Source organism: Salmo salar, chromosome ssa08 (assembly GCF_905237065.1).
Source record: "Salmo salar chromosome ssa08, Ssal_v3.1, whole genome shotgun sequence".
Taxonomy (NCBI): Eukaryota; Metazoa; Chordata; class Actinopteri; order Salmoniformes; family Salmonidae; genus Salmo; species Salmo salar.
The window spans coordinates 2,723,064-2,740,356 of NC_059449.1; the positions used below are offsets into that span (position 1 = coordinate 2,723,064).

The 17,293-nt window shown below is 46.5% G+C and overlaps 2 protein-coding genes across 3 annotated transcripts in view; one reads left to right on the forward strand and one right to left on the reverse strand.

The window, feature by feature from the left end:
• The window catches only part of LOC106609934 (catenin alpha-2), a 756,904-nt gene that overhangs the window by 213,294 nt on the left and 526,317 nt on the right, over positions 1–17,293 (reverse strand). The gene's annotated exons all lie outside the window — the stretch shown is intronic.
• On the forward strand, positions 8,020–11,721 carry LOC123744184 (leucine-rich repeat transmembrane neuronal protein 1). The gene has a single exon (XM_045722645.1). It carries the CDS (start codon positions 9,406–9,408, stop codon positions 10,987–10,989), a length of 1,584 nt encoding a protein of 527 aa, XP_045578601.1. The 5' UTR covers positions 8,020–9,405; the 3' UTR covers positions 10,990–11,721.

Below are 17,293 nucleotides of genomic sequence, written 5' to 3' on the forward strand. Positions count from 1 at the left end.
TTATACAGCTTGGAAAATTCCTGAAAATTATGTCATGGCTTTAGAAGCTTCTGATAGGCTAATTGACATCATTTGAGTCAATTGGAGGTGTACCTGTGGATGCATTTCAAGGCCTACTTTCAAACTCAGTGCCTCTTTGCTTGACATCATGGGAAAATCAAAAGAAATCAGCCAAGACCTCAGAAAAAAAATTGTAGACCTCCACAAGTCCGGTTCATCTCAGCAAACGCCTGAAGGTACCATTTTCCTCTGTACAAACAATAGTACGCAAGTATAAACACCATGGGACCACGCAGCTGTCATACCGCTCAGGAAGGAGAAGCATTCTGTCTCCTAGAGATTAACGTATTTTGATGCGAAAAGTGCAAATCAATCCCAGAACAACAGCAAAGGACCTTGTGAAGATTCTGGAGGAAACAAGTACAAAAGTATTTATATCCACAGTAAAACGAGTCCTATGTCGACATAACCTGAAAGGCCGCTCAGCAAGGAAGAAGCCACTGCTCGAAAACCGCCATAAAAAAGCCAGACTACGGTTTGCAACTGCACATAGGGACAAAGATCGTACTTTTTGGAGAAATGTCCTCTGGTCTGATGAAACAAAAATAGAACTGTTTGGCCATAATGACCATCGTTATGTTTGGAGGAAAAAGGGGTAGGCTTGCAAGCCGAAGAACACCATCCCAACTGTGAAGCACGGGGGTAGCAGCATCATGTTGTGGGGGTGCTTTACTGCAGGAGGGACTGGTGCACTTCATAAAATAGATGGCATCATGAGGAAGGAAAATTAGGTGGATATATTGAAGCAACATCTCAAGACATCAGTCAGGAAGTTAAAGCTTGGTCGCAAGTGGGTCTTCCAAATGGACAATGACCCCAAGCATACTTCCAAAGTTGTGGCAAAATGGCTTAAGGACAACAAAGTCAAGGTATTGGAGTGGCCATCACAAAGCCCTGACCTCAATCCCATATTTGTGGGCAGAACTGAAAAAGTGTGTGCGAGCAAGAAGGCCTACAAACCTGACTCAGTTACTCCAGCTCTGTCAGGAGGAATGTGCCAAAATTCACCCAACTTATTGTGGGAAGCTTGTGGAAGGTTACCCAAGTTGAACAATTTAAAGGCAACGCTACCTAATACTAATTGAGTGTATGTAAACTTCTGACCCACTGGGAATGTGATGAAAGAAATAAAAGCTGAAATACATCATTCTCTCACCTATTATTCTGACATTTCACATCCCTAAAATAAAGTGGTGATCCTAACTGACCTAAGACAGGGCATTTTTACTAGGATTAAATGTCAGTAATTGTGAAAAACTGAGTTTAAATGTACTTGGCTAAGGTGCATGTAAACTGTAGGTGTCAAGAATTAAACATTAAAGCTGCAAGGTTTTATGGCTGGTAGGCTGGTGAGTGCAATAGCGTCAGAGCTCAGTATTTGTGCAATAAATTACGCAAGTGAGATGTTTGCTGACCAGCCAGAGTCCTTAGTAAATCCCTTGTGTTAGCATACTGTAGTTCAAATTGCTAATACAGCAGAAAACATGAAGGGAATATAATAGTATGTTGATTAAGCATAACCAACTTAAACAACACAAACACAATCTACGCTTAATTAATAGTAAGTGCTAAGTTATTAATTAGCTAATTCCACTTCCTCAGTAACTACCTAGCATGGTTGTCATTGAGTTACCTAGCATTAGCCTATGCGAATGGGCACAAGTTATACCAACTAACACAAAACAGAATGCAAATGAAGATGGATTTCATGTATGGAGAAGAGAGTCTCTTTCAGAATGCAAAGCTACTGTAGTTGAGCGCAACAGTGCAACCGACACACCTGACATGTTACCAGTGGTCCAGAGGGTCGGAGCATGGTCAGAGCACATGAAACATCACGGTTATGGGTTGAACTCCAGCACGGGCAACATAAACTGAATTTATCTGTCAATGTTGACAGTTCAGCGATTAGCTTGTAATAAAAACATCTGCTCGAGGACATTTTGTGCTTGTGCTCACATATTCACATGCCTTCAAAAGACATTACCTTTAAATGGGGCGAAGGAGCTCTCGTCACGGACGTCTGTCTACGTCCCCCAGAGGCCCAGTGTAGCCAAATGTTGACCTTCCCTGGCCGCCCATGGGTAGGCATTCACAGGAGGATGAGTAGGCCTCTCTGCACCATGACGATCCGCTCTGGGTTGCTCTGGGCTACACTGATAGCGTGATAGCACTTTTCAGAATGGAAGGAAAGTAAGAAGAGAGGAGTGAATCATGGCATACAAAGTCTCTCTCTCTCCCGCTCTCCAAAGTTGAGTCGTCCACACATTAGTTCCACGAAGATGCCGATTTCACTCGAGATGTTTTAATTTGTTCTGCTTTTTAATCTCTGGGCTCACAGACGGCGTTCTGTCATTTCAGTCTCGTTTTGCCAGGGATGTGGAAGTCCCCTCAGCGAAAGAAGTATGCCATGTTCTCCACCCAATTTTTTTTTCTCCCAGTCGAATGTCCCCCTTTTCCTAAATTACACAGAAAATCATCTTGGTTTCTTTGAATGTTCATGAATCAAAATAGAAGGGGAGGGAAAGGTAATGCCCTAGTTTCCCAAATGCTGCTATCCTCCCTCTAGTCTACTCTAACCTACCAGAAGCAGCAATGACGTGGATGGAAGGAACAAATTAAGGTTATTGTTCAGACGAGTCGAGATGCCTATCTGCACCCACCGCCCATCTTTAATAGGAGTGTGTTTGTGTGTGTGGATGTGTGCATGCATGTGTCTGCCCACTCCACAGCTACACTGTCTTAAAAAGGTTCAAACGGATGACCCCGGTATTCCTATCTCCTGTTTGCTGTGTTAAGTCATTATGGTGCTACCAACTCATTAGCTGGTGCAGCAATACATCCATTACGGGGCTGAAGAGAGACGGGCTGAGGTAGACGAGCAGGAAAGAGATATATCTGACTGGGAGACGTCGTCCACATCCCATAGTTTTATTTCTCCCCTCGCGGTGCATTATATGTCTCTTCCCACTGTGGAAGCTTTGCAGAGGCAGCATTCTCAAGGTTGTGAAAACAGCAAAGCACGAACCATAAGAAGGTGAAAGGAACCTGTTTCGGTGGAGCATCATTAACGAGTACTCAAGATAAGTCTTTGGCATTCAGAGCTCAAAACAGCGCTGCTCCTTCAAAATGGCTAATGTTAGTTGCAATAGTTGCAGTGTGAATATGTCCGTCATGAATTTCAGTTAAATTGGTTACTTAATTATGAATGAGAAATGAGTGACAGCGGAGGTAAAGCAAAGGTGAGAGTAGGTTCTCTGTCTCCGTCTAACCATCCTATAACTGTCACTAGTAAACCCCAGGTCTCGGAGCTGTTGATGGCTTTCCTTAGACACATATTCATTAAGGGTTTCAGAGTAGGAGTGCAGATCTAGGATCAGGTCCCCCCTGTCCATATAATCATCTTCATTATGATACAAAAGGCAAAAATTATCCTAGATCACCAGTCTTTATTAGACACTGTATGAATACGGGCCCTGGAATAGTAGACAGACCGACACGCCATTATGAGGCAGGGCCGACGTGGCACTTTTTACTTCCTGACTAAATCCACAGCAGAACACCTTAGCAAGGAGCCATGATGTGAAAGTTATGTCTGCTGTCAGAAAGGAGGGAGGGGGGAGAGGGAGGGAGAGAGGGATGGCATGTTTGCGTCATGTAAAGGACCGAATCGTCAGATTCGTCACAGCTCATTGTCCTTTGAAATGAACGGGAGTGAGATGACAAGGGTTGGGAGAGACGGACGGGGTCGGTGAACCAGGGAACCCTGGGAGCTAGGAGCGTGGCAACCTCCTGAGAGAAATGTATTATGTAACATTGTCCGTCTTTAAGTGGCAACAGATCAAATCTGTATTCACGCTGGACAGCCGGGTCCTCAAACAACCGTGAAAAAGAGACCAGGCAGGCAGCATTCCATGTTACCAAATGCAGATTTACTTGATCTAGTTTGGTTTGACTCTTTTCAGTTCAATGGACAAGGAAATAAAAGCTAGGATATATCAATGCAAAGAGCTTAATCATAGTGCGTGAATCGTAGAGTCGGCAAACCCCCATGACATATGGGAACCATACTCTCACCATGCTTTGGTCATTGCACTTCTGCTCATAACAACAACAAAAAATGAAGAAAAAAAATGTTTAGACCAACTGGGGTAATATGCCATTTTAAGCATAAGTTGCTGGTCAGTTTGGTCCCTAAAAACAGAAGCATCCATAGCAAGGTAATGTAGGGTAATGCTGCCATATATAGTGCATTCGGAAAGTATTCAGACCCCTTGACTTTTTCCACATTTTGTTATGTTACAGCCTTATTCTTGTTGTTCTTCTTCTTATTTACATTTAATACATTGATTTTTCCCTCATCAATCTACACACTATACCCCATTATGACAAAGCAAAAACTGTTTTATTTTTATTTTTTGCAAATGTATACAAAATAAAAAACTGAAATATTACATTTACATAAGTATTCAGACCCTTTACTCAGTACTTTGTTGAAGGGGAAAGGGGAATATCTAGTCACCGGTACAACTGAATGCCTTCGACTGAAATGTGTCTTCCGCATTTAACCCAACCCCTCTGAATCAGAGAGCTGATGGGGGCTGTCTTAATCGACATCCACGTCTTCAGGGCCCGGGGAACAGTGGGTTAACTGACTTGTTCAGGGGCAGAATGACAGATTTTGACCTTGTCAGCTCGGAGATTCGATCCAGCAACCTTTCAGTTACTGGCCCAACGCTCTCTGCACCTGTAACGTATACGCTGGGAGTCTGGAAGCAGGTACAGGGAGTGCAAATGTAATAATAAATAGAACATAGTACAAAACAAGAAACATGAAAAGCGTACAGACATGAAAAAGAAACAGAGTCAATAATGCTTGGGGAAAGAACCAAAGGGAGTGACATATATAGGGGAGGTAATCAGGGAGGTGATGGAATCCAGGTGAGTGTCATGAGGCGCAGGTGCACATAACTATAGTGGCAGAGAGGAGGAGTGGGAGTAGACGTGACAGTACCCCCTCCCTGACACGTGGCTCCAGCCGCAGGACGCCGACCAGGGGGACGGTCCGAGGACCAGGAGCGGGCTGAAAGCTTCTGCTGAGGCGCGGGAACCTGTAGAGCCAGCTGAGGCGTGGGAACCTGTAGAGCCAGGTGAGGCATGGGAGTCCGACGAGCTGGCTGAGGCATGGGAGCCAGACGAGCCGGCTGAGGCATGGGAGCCAGACGAGCCGGCTGAGGCATGGGAGCCCGATGAGCCTGCTGAGACATGGGAGCCTGACGAGCCAGCTGAGGCATGGGAGCCCGACGAGCCAGCTGAGGCATGGGATCCCAACAAGCCAGCTGAGGCATGGAAGCCTGACGAGCCAACTGAGGCTTGAGAACCTGTCGAGCCAGCTGAGGAATGGAAGCCTGACGAGCCAACCGAGGCTTGAGAACCTGTCGAGCCAACCAAGGCTTGAGAACCTGTCGAGCCAGCTGAGGCATGGAAACCTGTCGAGCCAGCTGAGGCATCCCCGGTAGCTTCGGAACTGGAAGCCTGACGAGCCAACAGAGGTTTGAGAACCTGTCGAGCCAGCTGAGGCATGGAAACCTGTCGAGCCAGCTGAGGCATCCCCGGTAGCTTCAGAACTGGAAGCCTGACGAGCCAACAGAGGTTTGAGAACCTGTCGAGCCAGCTGAGGCATGGAAGCCTGACGAGCCAGCTGTTGCATCCACGGTTGCTTCGGCAGCCGCCTGTGGATGTGACATCACCAGTAAAAAAAATTATCCCTGTTACTTCCCTTTGGTGAGGCGTTATTCTGTAACGTGTATGCTGGAAGTCTGGAAGCAAGTACAGGGAGTGCAAATGTAATAATAAATAGAACATTGTACAAAACAAGAAACACAAAAAGCATAGACATGAAACAGAAACAGAGTCAATAACGCCTGGGGAAAGAACCAAAGGGAGTGACAGATGTAGGGGAGGCAATCAGGAAGGTGATGGAGTCCAGGTGAGTGTCATGAGGCGCAGGTGCACGTAACGATGGTGGCAGGTGTGCGTAATGATGGCACAACTAGCGACAACGAGGGCCAGAGAGGAGGAGCGGGAGTAGACGTGACAGCACCTTTGACAGATATTACAGCCTTGAGTCTTCTTGGGTGTGACACTACAAGCTTGGCACACCTGTATTTGGGGAGTTTCTCCCTTTCCTTTATGCAGATCTTCTCAAGCTCTGTCAGGTTGGATGGGGAGCGATGCTGCACATCTACTTTCAGGTCTCTCCAGAGAAGTTTGATCGGGTTCTAGTCCGGACTCTGGCTGGGCCACTCAAGGACATTCAGAGACTTGTCCCGAAGCCACCCCTGCGTTTTCTTGGCTGTGTGCTTAGGGTCGTTGTCCTGTTAAGGTTATTGTTCAGACGAGTCTCGACCCCAGTCTGAGGTTTTGATCAAAGATCTCTCTGTACTTTTCTCTGTTCATCTTTGCCTCGATCCTGACTAGTTTCCCAGTCCCTGCTGCTGACAAACAACCCCACAGCATGATGGTGCCAGGTTTCCTCCAGACATGAGGCTTGGCATTCAGGCCAAATAGTTCAATCTTGGTACCATCAGACCAGATAACCTTGTTTCTCATGGATTGAGAGTCTTTTGGTGCCTCTTGGAAAACCCAAAGCAGGCTGTCATCTGGCCACTCTACCATAAAGGCCTGATTGGTGGAGTGCTGCAGAGATGGTTGTCCTATCTCCACAGAGGAACTCAAGAGCTCTGTCAGAGTGACCATCGGGTTCTTGGTTAGCTCCCTGACCAAGGCCCTTCTCCCCCGATTGCTCAGTTTGGCCAGCTATAGGAAGAGTCTTGGTGGTTCCAAACATATTCCATTTAAGAAGGATGAAAGCCACTGTTGTTTTGTGGTCCTTCAATGCTGCAGAAATGTTTTGGTACCCTTCACCAGATCTGTGCCTCAACACAATTCTGTCTCGGAGCTCTACTGACAATTCCTTCAACCTCACGGCTTGGTTTTTGCTCTGACATGCACTGTGAACTGTGGGACCTTATATAGACAGGTGTGTGTGCCTTTCAAAATCATGTCCAATCAATTGAATTTACCACAGGTGGACTCCAATCAAGTTGTAGAAACATCTCAATGATGATCAATGGAAACAGGATGCACATGAGCTCAATTTCAAGTCTTATAGCAAAGGGTCTGAATACTTAAGTAAGGTATTTCTGTTTTTAACTTTTAATACATTTGCAAAAAATTCTACAAACCTGTTTTCGCTTCATCATTATGGGGTATTGTGTATAGATGTCTGAGGATTTTGTTTATTTAATCCATTTTAGAATAAGGCTGTAAGGTAACAAAATGTGAAAAACATCAAGGGGTCTGAATACTTTCCAAAGGCTCTGTACACCATATTCAGATGAGGCCCAATAAAGTGTAAAGCTGAGTAATTTACCATTAAATGTGTCAATATCATTGGTTCGATCACAAATCATGAATATTATTATTATTATGACATCTGTATTGCTTTGTAATTATTCAGCATCAGCCCCATCGGTTCAGACAAGAGTTTGGAACATTTCTCAGCTGGAGGGATAGAACGCATATAGAACACCCTTTCAATCATTAGTGGAATATTAGTCTGCAATAATGAGGGAGACTGGATTCTACAAGAAGAGAAGTAGCAGATATTGTAGATGGCTTGTTTCAATTCATTACAGGGAGGGAGGGTGAGTGAGGAGAGAGAGAGAGAGAGAGAGAGAGAGAGAGAGAGAGAGAGAGAGAGAGAGAGAGAGAGAGAGAGAGAGAGAGAGAGAGAGATTCTGTGCTTCAATAAAGCCCCAGTTTTAAGCCCGGCCCCTTTTGAATATGGAAACGTTTCAAACACTGAAAAAAATTGAACGAGAGAGAAAGAGAGATATAGAGGGGGGAGTGAGTGAGTGAGTGAGTGAGTGAGTGAGTGAGTGAGTGAGTGAGTGAGTGAGTGAGTGAGTGAGTGAGTGAGTGAGTGAACGAACAAGCCCGAGAGAGAGAGTGTGGGGCCAGTCTGAATTGTGAGAGGCTTACGACACTCAGTGAACAGACGGTGCCTCTGCATGCTCTGCCAGTACACTAGTCTGCTGCAAGCGAGGGATCGAAGTGAAGAGTGCTCTGCCTCTCCTCTCCATCCCCGTCACACACCGCCTCTGCCTCCCTACTAGCAGCCTCCTCAGCATCTCAGCCGTCCAGCCTCAACCAGCAAACTCCCTCTAGCCGACAAGGGAAAAACACCACTAACAACACGAGTGGATATGAACAGAACCCAAAAGACAAGAGGACGCAGGAGTCAAGGGGCTTCTCACAGGAGATAAAAAGATAGGAAGAAAATCAAAGGGGGAACAGAGAGAGAGAGAGAGAGAGAGAGAGAGAGAGAGAGAGAGAGAGATAAGAGAAGGAGAGAGACCCATCGTTATTCTTCCAATACATTTTTTGTGAAGCGCGCCGGTCGGTCACTGAAACAATAATGACAGAGCTGACTGGATTTAAGCCGTGCAGGTCAGTGATCACTTCAAGTGACAGACGGTAATTTGTGTTGACAGATCGGCCACCAGTCTTTATCGAGAGGGGGTAAGAAGAAGAAAAAGAGTTTTGAGTAATTTTTTCCTCTCCTTTCTTGGTTGGCTTGGTTTTTCTCCGGATCATCGCAGTAGCAGTGACTGCAGAGGAGCAGGAGGGCGAGAGAGCGAGAGAGAGCGAGGAGGCACGACACTCATGCATGCAGCCGAGCAGGGAACTTGCACTTCCTAACAAGCATCCACTTGGATTCCTTGGGTCTTTTCTGGCTTCTTTCACTCGAGGAGAACTAAGACATTGTAAGCCTGCCAGGATCTGGTGTCCTGGCTGAAAAGGACGAGGGGGGGGTGGCAAATTTGTACCACACTGGGGTCCTTTTTTAGATTCGTACATAATTAGTGCGGGCACAAAGGGAGTCGCTGAATAGGGGTTGTCCGTCTCTGGATAGGGGTGAGTAGGATTCCTTTCATATGCGATCGCTCGACGAAGAAAGCATTTTTTACCCCCCTCTGCTCGCCTCTTGCCCCCTGATATCTAACATGAGCAAAGTGACTTGCCCTTTATCCCTCTACCCTGTTCTTTTCTTTTTTCCCCCCACATTGGATTCCTCCTCCTTTCTATAAGTAAATACCTTGGGGAAAAAAACACACGCACAACACAATTCATTACAAGAAAGGGAATACAAAAAAAGTACGAGAGCTGGTTTCCTGCCGGGGAGAGTTTACAAATTATGATGTGAACCATGACAGAATAATACCGGAACGATTCCAATGGACATTTTCTCTGCGGATCTATCCAAGGATTTTCAGGCTGATGGATTTCCTTCTAATTGGCTTGTACCTAAAGTGGCCCCTGAGGAAGCCCCCTGGGTTGATTCTGTTGCTGTGGTGCTCGCTGGGCATCATGCTCAAAATGGTCCCCTCAGTGGAGGGTGTCTGCCCACGGCTATGCCGCTGCGACAGCAAGCTGCTCTACTGCGAGGGGCTCAATCTCACCGACGTTCCGCGCAACCTGAGCAGCGCCCTGGGCCTGTCCATGCGCGAGAACAACCTGACGGAGTTGCGCGAGGGCCACTTCGCTGGCCTGTCGCAGCTCACCTGGCTCTACTTGGATCATAACAACATCGACGTGGTGGAGGAGGGCACCTTTGACAGACTGCGCCGAGTCAAGGAACTCGACCTGAGCACCAACCATATCGAGAGCCTGCCCAATGGCACCTTCAGGCCCCTCCCCAACCTACGCATCCTGGACCTATCGTACAACAGGCTGCAGGCGCTGGAACCCGACCTGTTCCACGGCCTGAGGAAGCTAACCAATTTGCATTTGCGCTACAACGCCCTCAAGTTTGTCCCAGTGAGGATCTTCCAGGACTGCCGGAGCATGCAGTTCCTGGACCTGGGCTACAACCAGCTTCAGAGCCTGGCGCGGAACTCCTTCGCTGGGCTCTTCAAGCTCACCGAGCTGCACCTGGAGCACAATGAGCTGGTCAAAGTCAACCTGGCCCACTTCCCCCGCCTCATCTCCCTGCGCATGCTCTACATGCACAACAACCGAGCTACCGTTGTGGTCAGCACCCTGGACTGGACCTGGCCTTTCCTGGAGAAGATCGACCTGTCGGCAAATGAGATCGCATACATCGAGCCACACGTCTTCGAGAGCGTGCCCAACCTCAAGGCCCTCATGCTGGATGCCAACCGGCTGACGGCCGTGGAGCAGCGCATCCTGGATTCGTGGTCGTCCCTGGGCAGCATCACTTTGGCAGGCAACGAGTGGGAATGCAGCCGCAACGTGTGTGCCCTGGCCCAGTGGCTGAGCGCCTTCCAGGGCCAGCGGGACAGCCAGCTGCTGTGTTCCAGCCCGGACGTGGCGCAGGGCGAGGACGTACTGGATGCGGTCTACGCCTTCCAGCTGTGCGAGGATGGCGGCGACCAGTCCACCACGACCATGAGCTGGTACCCAGGCTACACCGCCAAGGACCAGGCCTGGGGCGGCCCCACGGCCAACCCCTACGATCCGCCAGCCGCCGAGGGCGGCGCAGTCGTCACCAATTCCTTCACGGTGACCGTGGCTAACCTCGACGACATAGAGAGCACCATGCAGATCCACAAGGTGGTGACGGGCACCATGGCGCTCATCTTCTCCTTCCTCATTGTGGTGCTGATGCTCTACGTGACCTGGAAGTGTTTCCCGGCGGGCGTGCGGCAGGTGCGCCAGTGCTTCAGCAGCCATCGACGCAAGCAGAAGCAGAAGCAGAGCATGCAGCAGATGGCCACCATGTCTACGCCGGAGTACTACGTCGACTACAAGCCCAACCACATCGAGGGGGCCCTGGTCATTATCAACGAGTATGGCTCCTGCACCTGCCAGCAGCAGCCGTCCCGGGAGTGCGAGGTCTGACCTGGCCCTTGTGTGTGTGTGTATGGATATGTCTGTGTTTACGTGTGTTTGTGTGGATAACATGGACTACTTACAGAGACCCTTTTTGGATATATGGGATATATTGGGTGGGTTGGGATTGTATAAAATGAGGATTGAACCAGGGATCCTGCTATGGACACTATTTACACTGCGTCGCACTGTGCTGCTCGCCCCCTACTGTGAAGGAGAAGGGTGGAGGACTGACTGAGACTGTGGATTTATTGCTGTGGATCTGAAGGGCCTCTATGGACACTATGGAGACCAGACTCTATTTTGCCTGTTGACTTGACAAACAGAACCACCAGAGATGGAATATTATGTTGACTTTATACAGAATCACCAGAGAGGATTACTATGTTTGTAGGCACCAACGGTTTCTTCTTCTTCTTCTCTACACCAGGAGTGGATATTATTTCTTACTTCAGGATATTCTGCTATTGTCTAAAGACCGACTGGGGACACACTGGCCAGCCATAAACACACCATTTTTATTGTGGTAATACAACGACAACAATGAAAACACGACAACAACAAAGAAAATACATAAAGATTGCAAAATTGGATTATAAAAAAAAAATAATACGATTATAAATTCAGTGTAAAATATGTTTAAAATGCAAGAGTGGAAAAAAAAGATGCAAGATGCTATCCTATTTCTTTTGTAAACTACGAAAAAAATATCATGTTTAAATAAATGAATTGCTATTCACAGTAAAGCCCTTGTGTTGTAAGGAACCTTTGGGAGAGGGGTCGATTATGAAAAGAGATGCAGTGCTCGCGTTGGTGGTTGGAAGAGAAAGAGCATTTGTCTGGCGTGCCTACTGCAGTATCTTTAGTTGGGTAAAAAGACAAGGGGCCAGAGGGATAGCCTAGCCATACATCATTTCAAATGTTAAACCCTCTCCAATCTGAATATCAGATATTTTCTTGATCCCTCATTACCTATTTGTGAGTGGGGGAGGGGGGGGTATTCAATGTGCTGGCTTGCTATAGATGTTGTGGTTGCTTCCCCCACCTTCCCACTTCTCCTCCCTCTCCTCTATCCTTTCTAGATGAAATTGATCTGACCCTTTTCTAAATCAGGTGGCGTATTTTCACATCAAATTCGTATGTCGTCTAAAACCTTCCCACAGACGACACAGGCAGAAGCAGAGAGATATCATGATCGTCTGAGAGAGCTGAAAAGCTCTGCCTTGCCTTTTCCTTCACTGGTGCTGGGCTGTCATGCTAGAGCTTTGCCATCCTTTCACCGCGAGGGACACATCAAAAAGGAGGAGGAAAATGCCTAGCCCGACACGATTCAAATCAAAACTAATTCTAAAATAGGAGCTAGATGAAGAATTGAATATGTGGGCTTTTATCCTTCTTAAAGAGACACCGGTAACACATGACATGACACATGTCCGGGCCGATGGATTTCCTGACTATGTTCTGCGTGTAATGTTGAAACATTTATTCTTTCAATACAAGGCTATTTTGGTTTATATTTTTCTCTCTGGTTGTTCCTCATTGTGTGAGTGAGAGATGCGTCGACAGAGGGTTTGGTCTCTTGCACCAGTCAACAATTGACATGTAGGTGCTGCTAGGGGGAGAGAAATGAGTGATAGCTAAGGAAAGGAGTGATTGCGGAGGCCGCAGAAAGAAGGTGTAGGTTGCTCTCTAGTGTCCTAACATCAGCAGGAAAGGGAGGGAGGGAGGGAGGGAGGGAGGGAGGGAGGGAGGGAGGGAGGGAGGGAGGGAGGGAGGGAGGGAGGGAGGGAGGGAGGGAGGGAGGGAGGAGAAAATACACTAGACTCAAAGCTTCTGCACAGTGACACAGTATGATTGCATGAGTACGTGTGGTGTGTGTACATGCGAGTGTGTGTGATTGTATATTGCTGTGTGTGTGACTGAAATCAGTAAACACAGCCTACTGTGTCTGTGTTTCTATATTTCTATGATTACACTGTGCACATGCTGTTACTGTAACTAAAGAGACAGAGACAGAAACAGTGAGAGTAGTGTGTAGTGTCTGAGGTGTAAGCCTGTGTGTGTGTGTGTGTGTGTGTGTGTGTGTGTGTGTGTGTGTGTGTGTGTGTGTGTGTGTGTGTGTGTGTGTGTGTGTGTGTGTGTGTGTGTACGTCCTACTCCACATATATTTGTACAGAGGCAAAAATAGGCCGATCTATCCATTTGTGTGTGTGTGTGCGCGCGTGTGTTTAAATGGCTCAACTGGGTGTAGAGTATGTGTGTAATGGGGGTGTGTTGTGTGTTTGAGTGATGTTGCAGAGTTACAGTAGCATGACACAAACAAATATAATAATATGCAAGCAATTACTTAACATACTGTACCGACCTGGAGGTCAAATCATTATGCCTCTAACATGAAATCAAATAATCACTGCATTTCAACCACCTGCCTTGATGGAAACAGCAAACAGACAGATACATTCAAACAAACCAATGACATACTGTATGTAACACTGTCGATGTACCTTATGCATATTGTGATACCTTCACTTTCATATAAATGTATAGTTGCTTGTGCTTTATGAGGTGCTGGGATATTATCAAACGCTAACTAAAAAGGTTCTCAGACTTTTTCCCTTCAGCCTTTTGTATAGGCTATGTAAGCCTCTACTGTTGTACTAAAGCCTGAACTATAGCCTGTATATAGATGTAGGATCTTAATTTGAGCAGGAAAATAATCCTGCAGCAACAGGAAATGTGAATTATTACGTGGATTAAAATGAATCGACAATTTTGTAGGGGTTGATCCATTTTTCAAAAGGAAAAATATGGTCGGAAAGTGGACATTTTTAAAACCTCAAATCCACAACAAGTTTTACATTTCCTGCAACAGGGTGGTCCAACTAAGATACTACATATTTAGGCCAAAAGGGTGAATGGTTGCAGTTAAACAATATCATGCCCACTAAAACTCTTGTGTATACAGTGCCATGCGTAAACTGTACAGTACCAACCTAAATCTATTCTGATATCTACCATACGAGGCGTTTCACAGAGTGGAACACTAGACCAGAAGAAGAACCAAAATAGCAACAAGCCGGGAGCAACAACTCAACTAAAATGTGCAGTCATTTGTTGTTGTTGTGTGGAGAGAAAAACAACAACAACCGGCGGAATTTGCCATTTCAGATTCATGATCTACTTCGTATTCATGATATCTCCCGACCGGGCGGCCCACTTTGAAATCCAAAAAGGCCGTGAATCATAACTAGGCATGACATCTGTATGCTAAGTAGGCTAGCCACCGACCGATACAGCCGAGCAGAGCAGGGCAGACAGACACATCATAGCGAGATGTGAGATATGCGATATACTGATAGTCATTTGCTTATTATCTTATTCTCTTACGTTCTGTCTTATTCATTTTCTTTCCTGATAGCCCCTCAAATCATGCAAACTGCTGGGCCTATATTTAGGCTGTGTTGTCCTGATTTATTTGTATAAATATTCGATGATGCCTTGACACACAGGCTACTGTTGGCTCCTCCATTTTGTTTCAGTATTTTAAACACGCGATGGGTGGATAGGAGGGAGGCAGGGACAAGGAAAGGGGTCTGCATATTTGAAAGGGTTGTTCTTAAGACTCCAGGATGCACCCACAGGGCTCTCCCCCCTCTCTATCCCTCCCTCTTTCTCTCTACCTCTATTTGACACTGTGGGAAGGACCAAAACCTGCAGGTGTTTGTTGACCGTCTCAGACAAGGGGTCATCGCCCCACCAGGGCATATCACCTCTCCTATAACCTCCCATTATTAACAACCTGATTGATGACACTTAGCAAAATCGATACTAACACAGATGACTGGCTTACCAAATGGACTCGCTTCCATGATCACCTGATGATCCTCTGATCACCGATTACATACTCTTCGACATTTTTCTACATGCCCATGCTACGGCTATTGACCGTCTATGGGAGGGCGAGGAGAAAATAATAATGGTTTATTTATGTGGCACTGCATTATTGATATGGCAGCTAATTAGCAATGGTGATGGAGGAGAATAGAGAGAAAGGGGCGGATCGGCCGCGATTCCGCTCGCATCGTATCTGGGGATGGGGGGTTTCGGAGGGGGATAAAGTTTGATATTGGTTCTGTTTGAAATGGAAATTGTGCGAGGGAGCGTGACAATGGTTTCTGTACGTCGGAGAGCACAGCTGTGTTGAAAAGCAGATCTGTGTTGAAAAGCAGAGCAGAGGGGATGGATGGAGGGATGTGTGGTGATTGGGTAATGCACTTGTTAACAGGTTTCGAATCTCCTGTCTCCAAGCGACGTGTGTGTGTGTGTGTGTGTGTGTGTGTGTGTGTGTGTGTGTGTGTGTGTGTGTGTGTGTGTGTGTGTGTGTGTGTGTGTGTGTGTGTGTGTGAGTTTGTGTGTGTGCGTATGCGCATGTGTGCATGCATTCTTGTGTGTGCATACAAGAAAGAGATCAAGCCATTAGGTATGTGAATGACGAAGACTGTGTTAGAGAACAGGATGTGTTGGAACAAAATGTTACCGAAACTAAAAGAGAGGATGTTGGAATGACATAAAGAAAAGAGGAACACATACACACACCCACATAGGGTACGACAGACTGCAGGATGTTACTATGTGTGAACAGGGATGGCACGAGATAACTTTAAAGGTCACCCCCACACCTCTCAGAGCAGACAGACAGACCCAGCAGAGCTCAACACACAGCACAGCACAGCTAACAGCTAACAGCTAGCGTAGATCATGTTAAACACAGCACGGCTGTCACAACCCATCCGGCTAACACAGACTTATACATCACATGACATATCTGGATAACACATGTAACACACACACACACACCAACACCTTGAACGACAGGGTCACAACCCATCTGACCAACACAGTGCAACTCCTTAAACGGCAGGGTCATTCATACAGTACAGGAGCCATAGACATCTGGTAACACAAACCCCAACCAACAGGGTCACGTCATAGGCCACGTGTGGCTCATTGTGTATAATGTGTCCTACTTCCTGTGGAACATCTGTTGTGTTTTAATGGGTGATTTTGCAGCAAAGCAAATTTCCCCCTGAGAGATAATACCGTGTTCTACTACTTTAGCTACTCTAGTAGGAACGATACGCATGAGTATAATGACGGTCAGGAGGGTGTCATAAATGTTGGCTCCAAACCATAGAAATATAATGTTCCTATTAAGACACTCAACATTTCCGCCTGTCCACACATTGTGGTATAATTGACCTGAATAGAGGTTCCCACTCGAATCATTCTAATTCTATGGTCCAAACACCACTGACACACTGATGTGTGACTAGTCAGTCAGGTCAGCAGCAGTCCTCCGCAAGGGTTTACATTGCGGGTTCAATCCACGTCAGAGTGAGGGATTACAAGGACATCGTCATCGACTGCGTTGTAAAGGTGAGTGGTTACGTGACATTCACAGAGACAGAGACTCGGCGTGCTCTAAGCCAATCACTTTTCCTCCGGGAAATGGTTTACGTCGTGTGATTAGGAGAGGGTAGTGGTTAGGGGAAGTGTGTGTGTGTGTGCATCCGTCTGTGTGTCCTCGTGTGTGCGTAAAGTCCATGGTAATAATGCTTAACGAATTAATTACCCTAACGTTCTGTGCACCAGGGTTTCGACCAGGTGCCCACTGTTTTTTCATTGGGGGCCTGCCATGCATAATAAACGCCTCACACCCACTCATAATCGGATAGGTGGCAAAATCACGAAGTAGTGGCGGGTTGCAGCGGTGCGTGGTGGGGCCACTGATGATTTACGATGACAACAGCGTGTGGGCCTGCGCTGAGTCCATACTTCATTTTAAATGGTTTATCAGGATCGATATTGGAATGATCATCATTGATTCTCACAGTGCTCTCACACACTTCTCGTTGTCTTTCTCGTCACCACATTCTATTCCGTTCCATTGTATTCTAGCCACTAACTAATGTTGTACAGATGTAGGATCTTAACTTGAGCCAGTTTGCTATAACAGTGAAATAATCCTGCAGCAACAGGAAATGTGAATTATTATGTGGATTAATGGAAAAAAATGTGTAGGGGTTGATGCATTTTTCATTACGGCAAATGAAGTCTGACATTTTTAAGTAGAAATTCCAAACTTTAGAGGCCTTTTTAAACCTTGAATACACTACACGTTTTCGTGTATATGTAACCGATGTGAAATGGCTAGTTAGTTAGCGGTGGTGCACGCTAATAGCGTTTCAATCAGTGATGTCACTCGCTCTGAGACTTGAAGTAGGGTTTCCCCTTGCGCTGCAAGGGCCGCGGC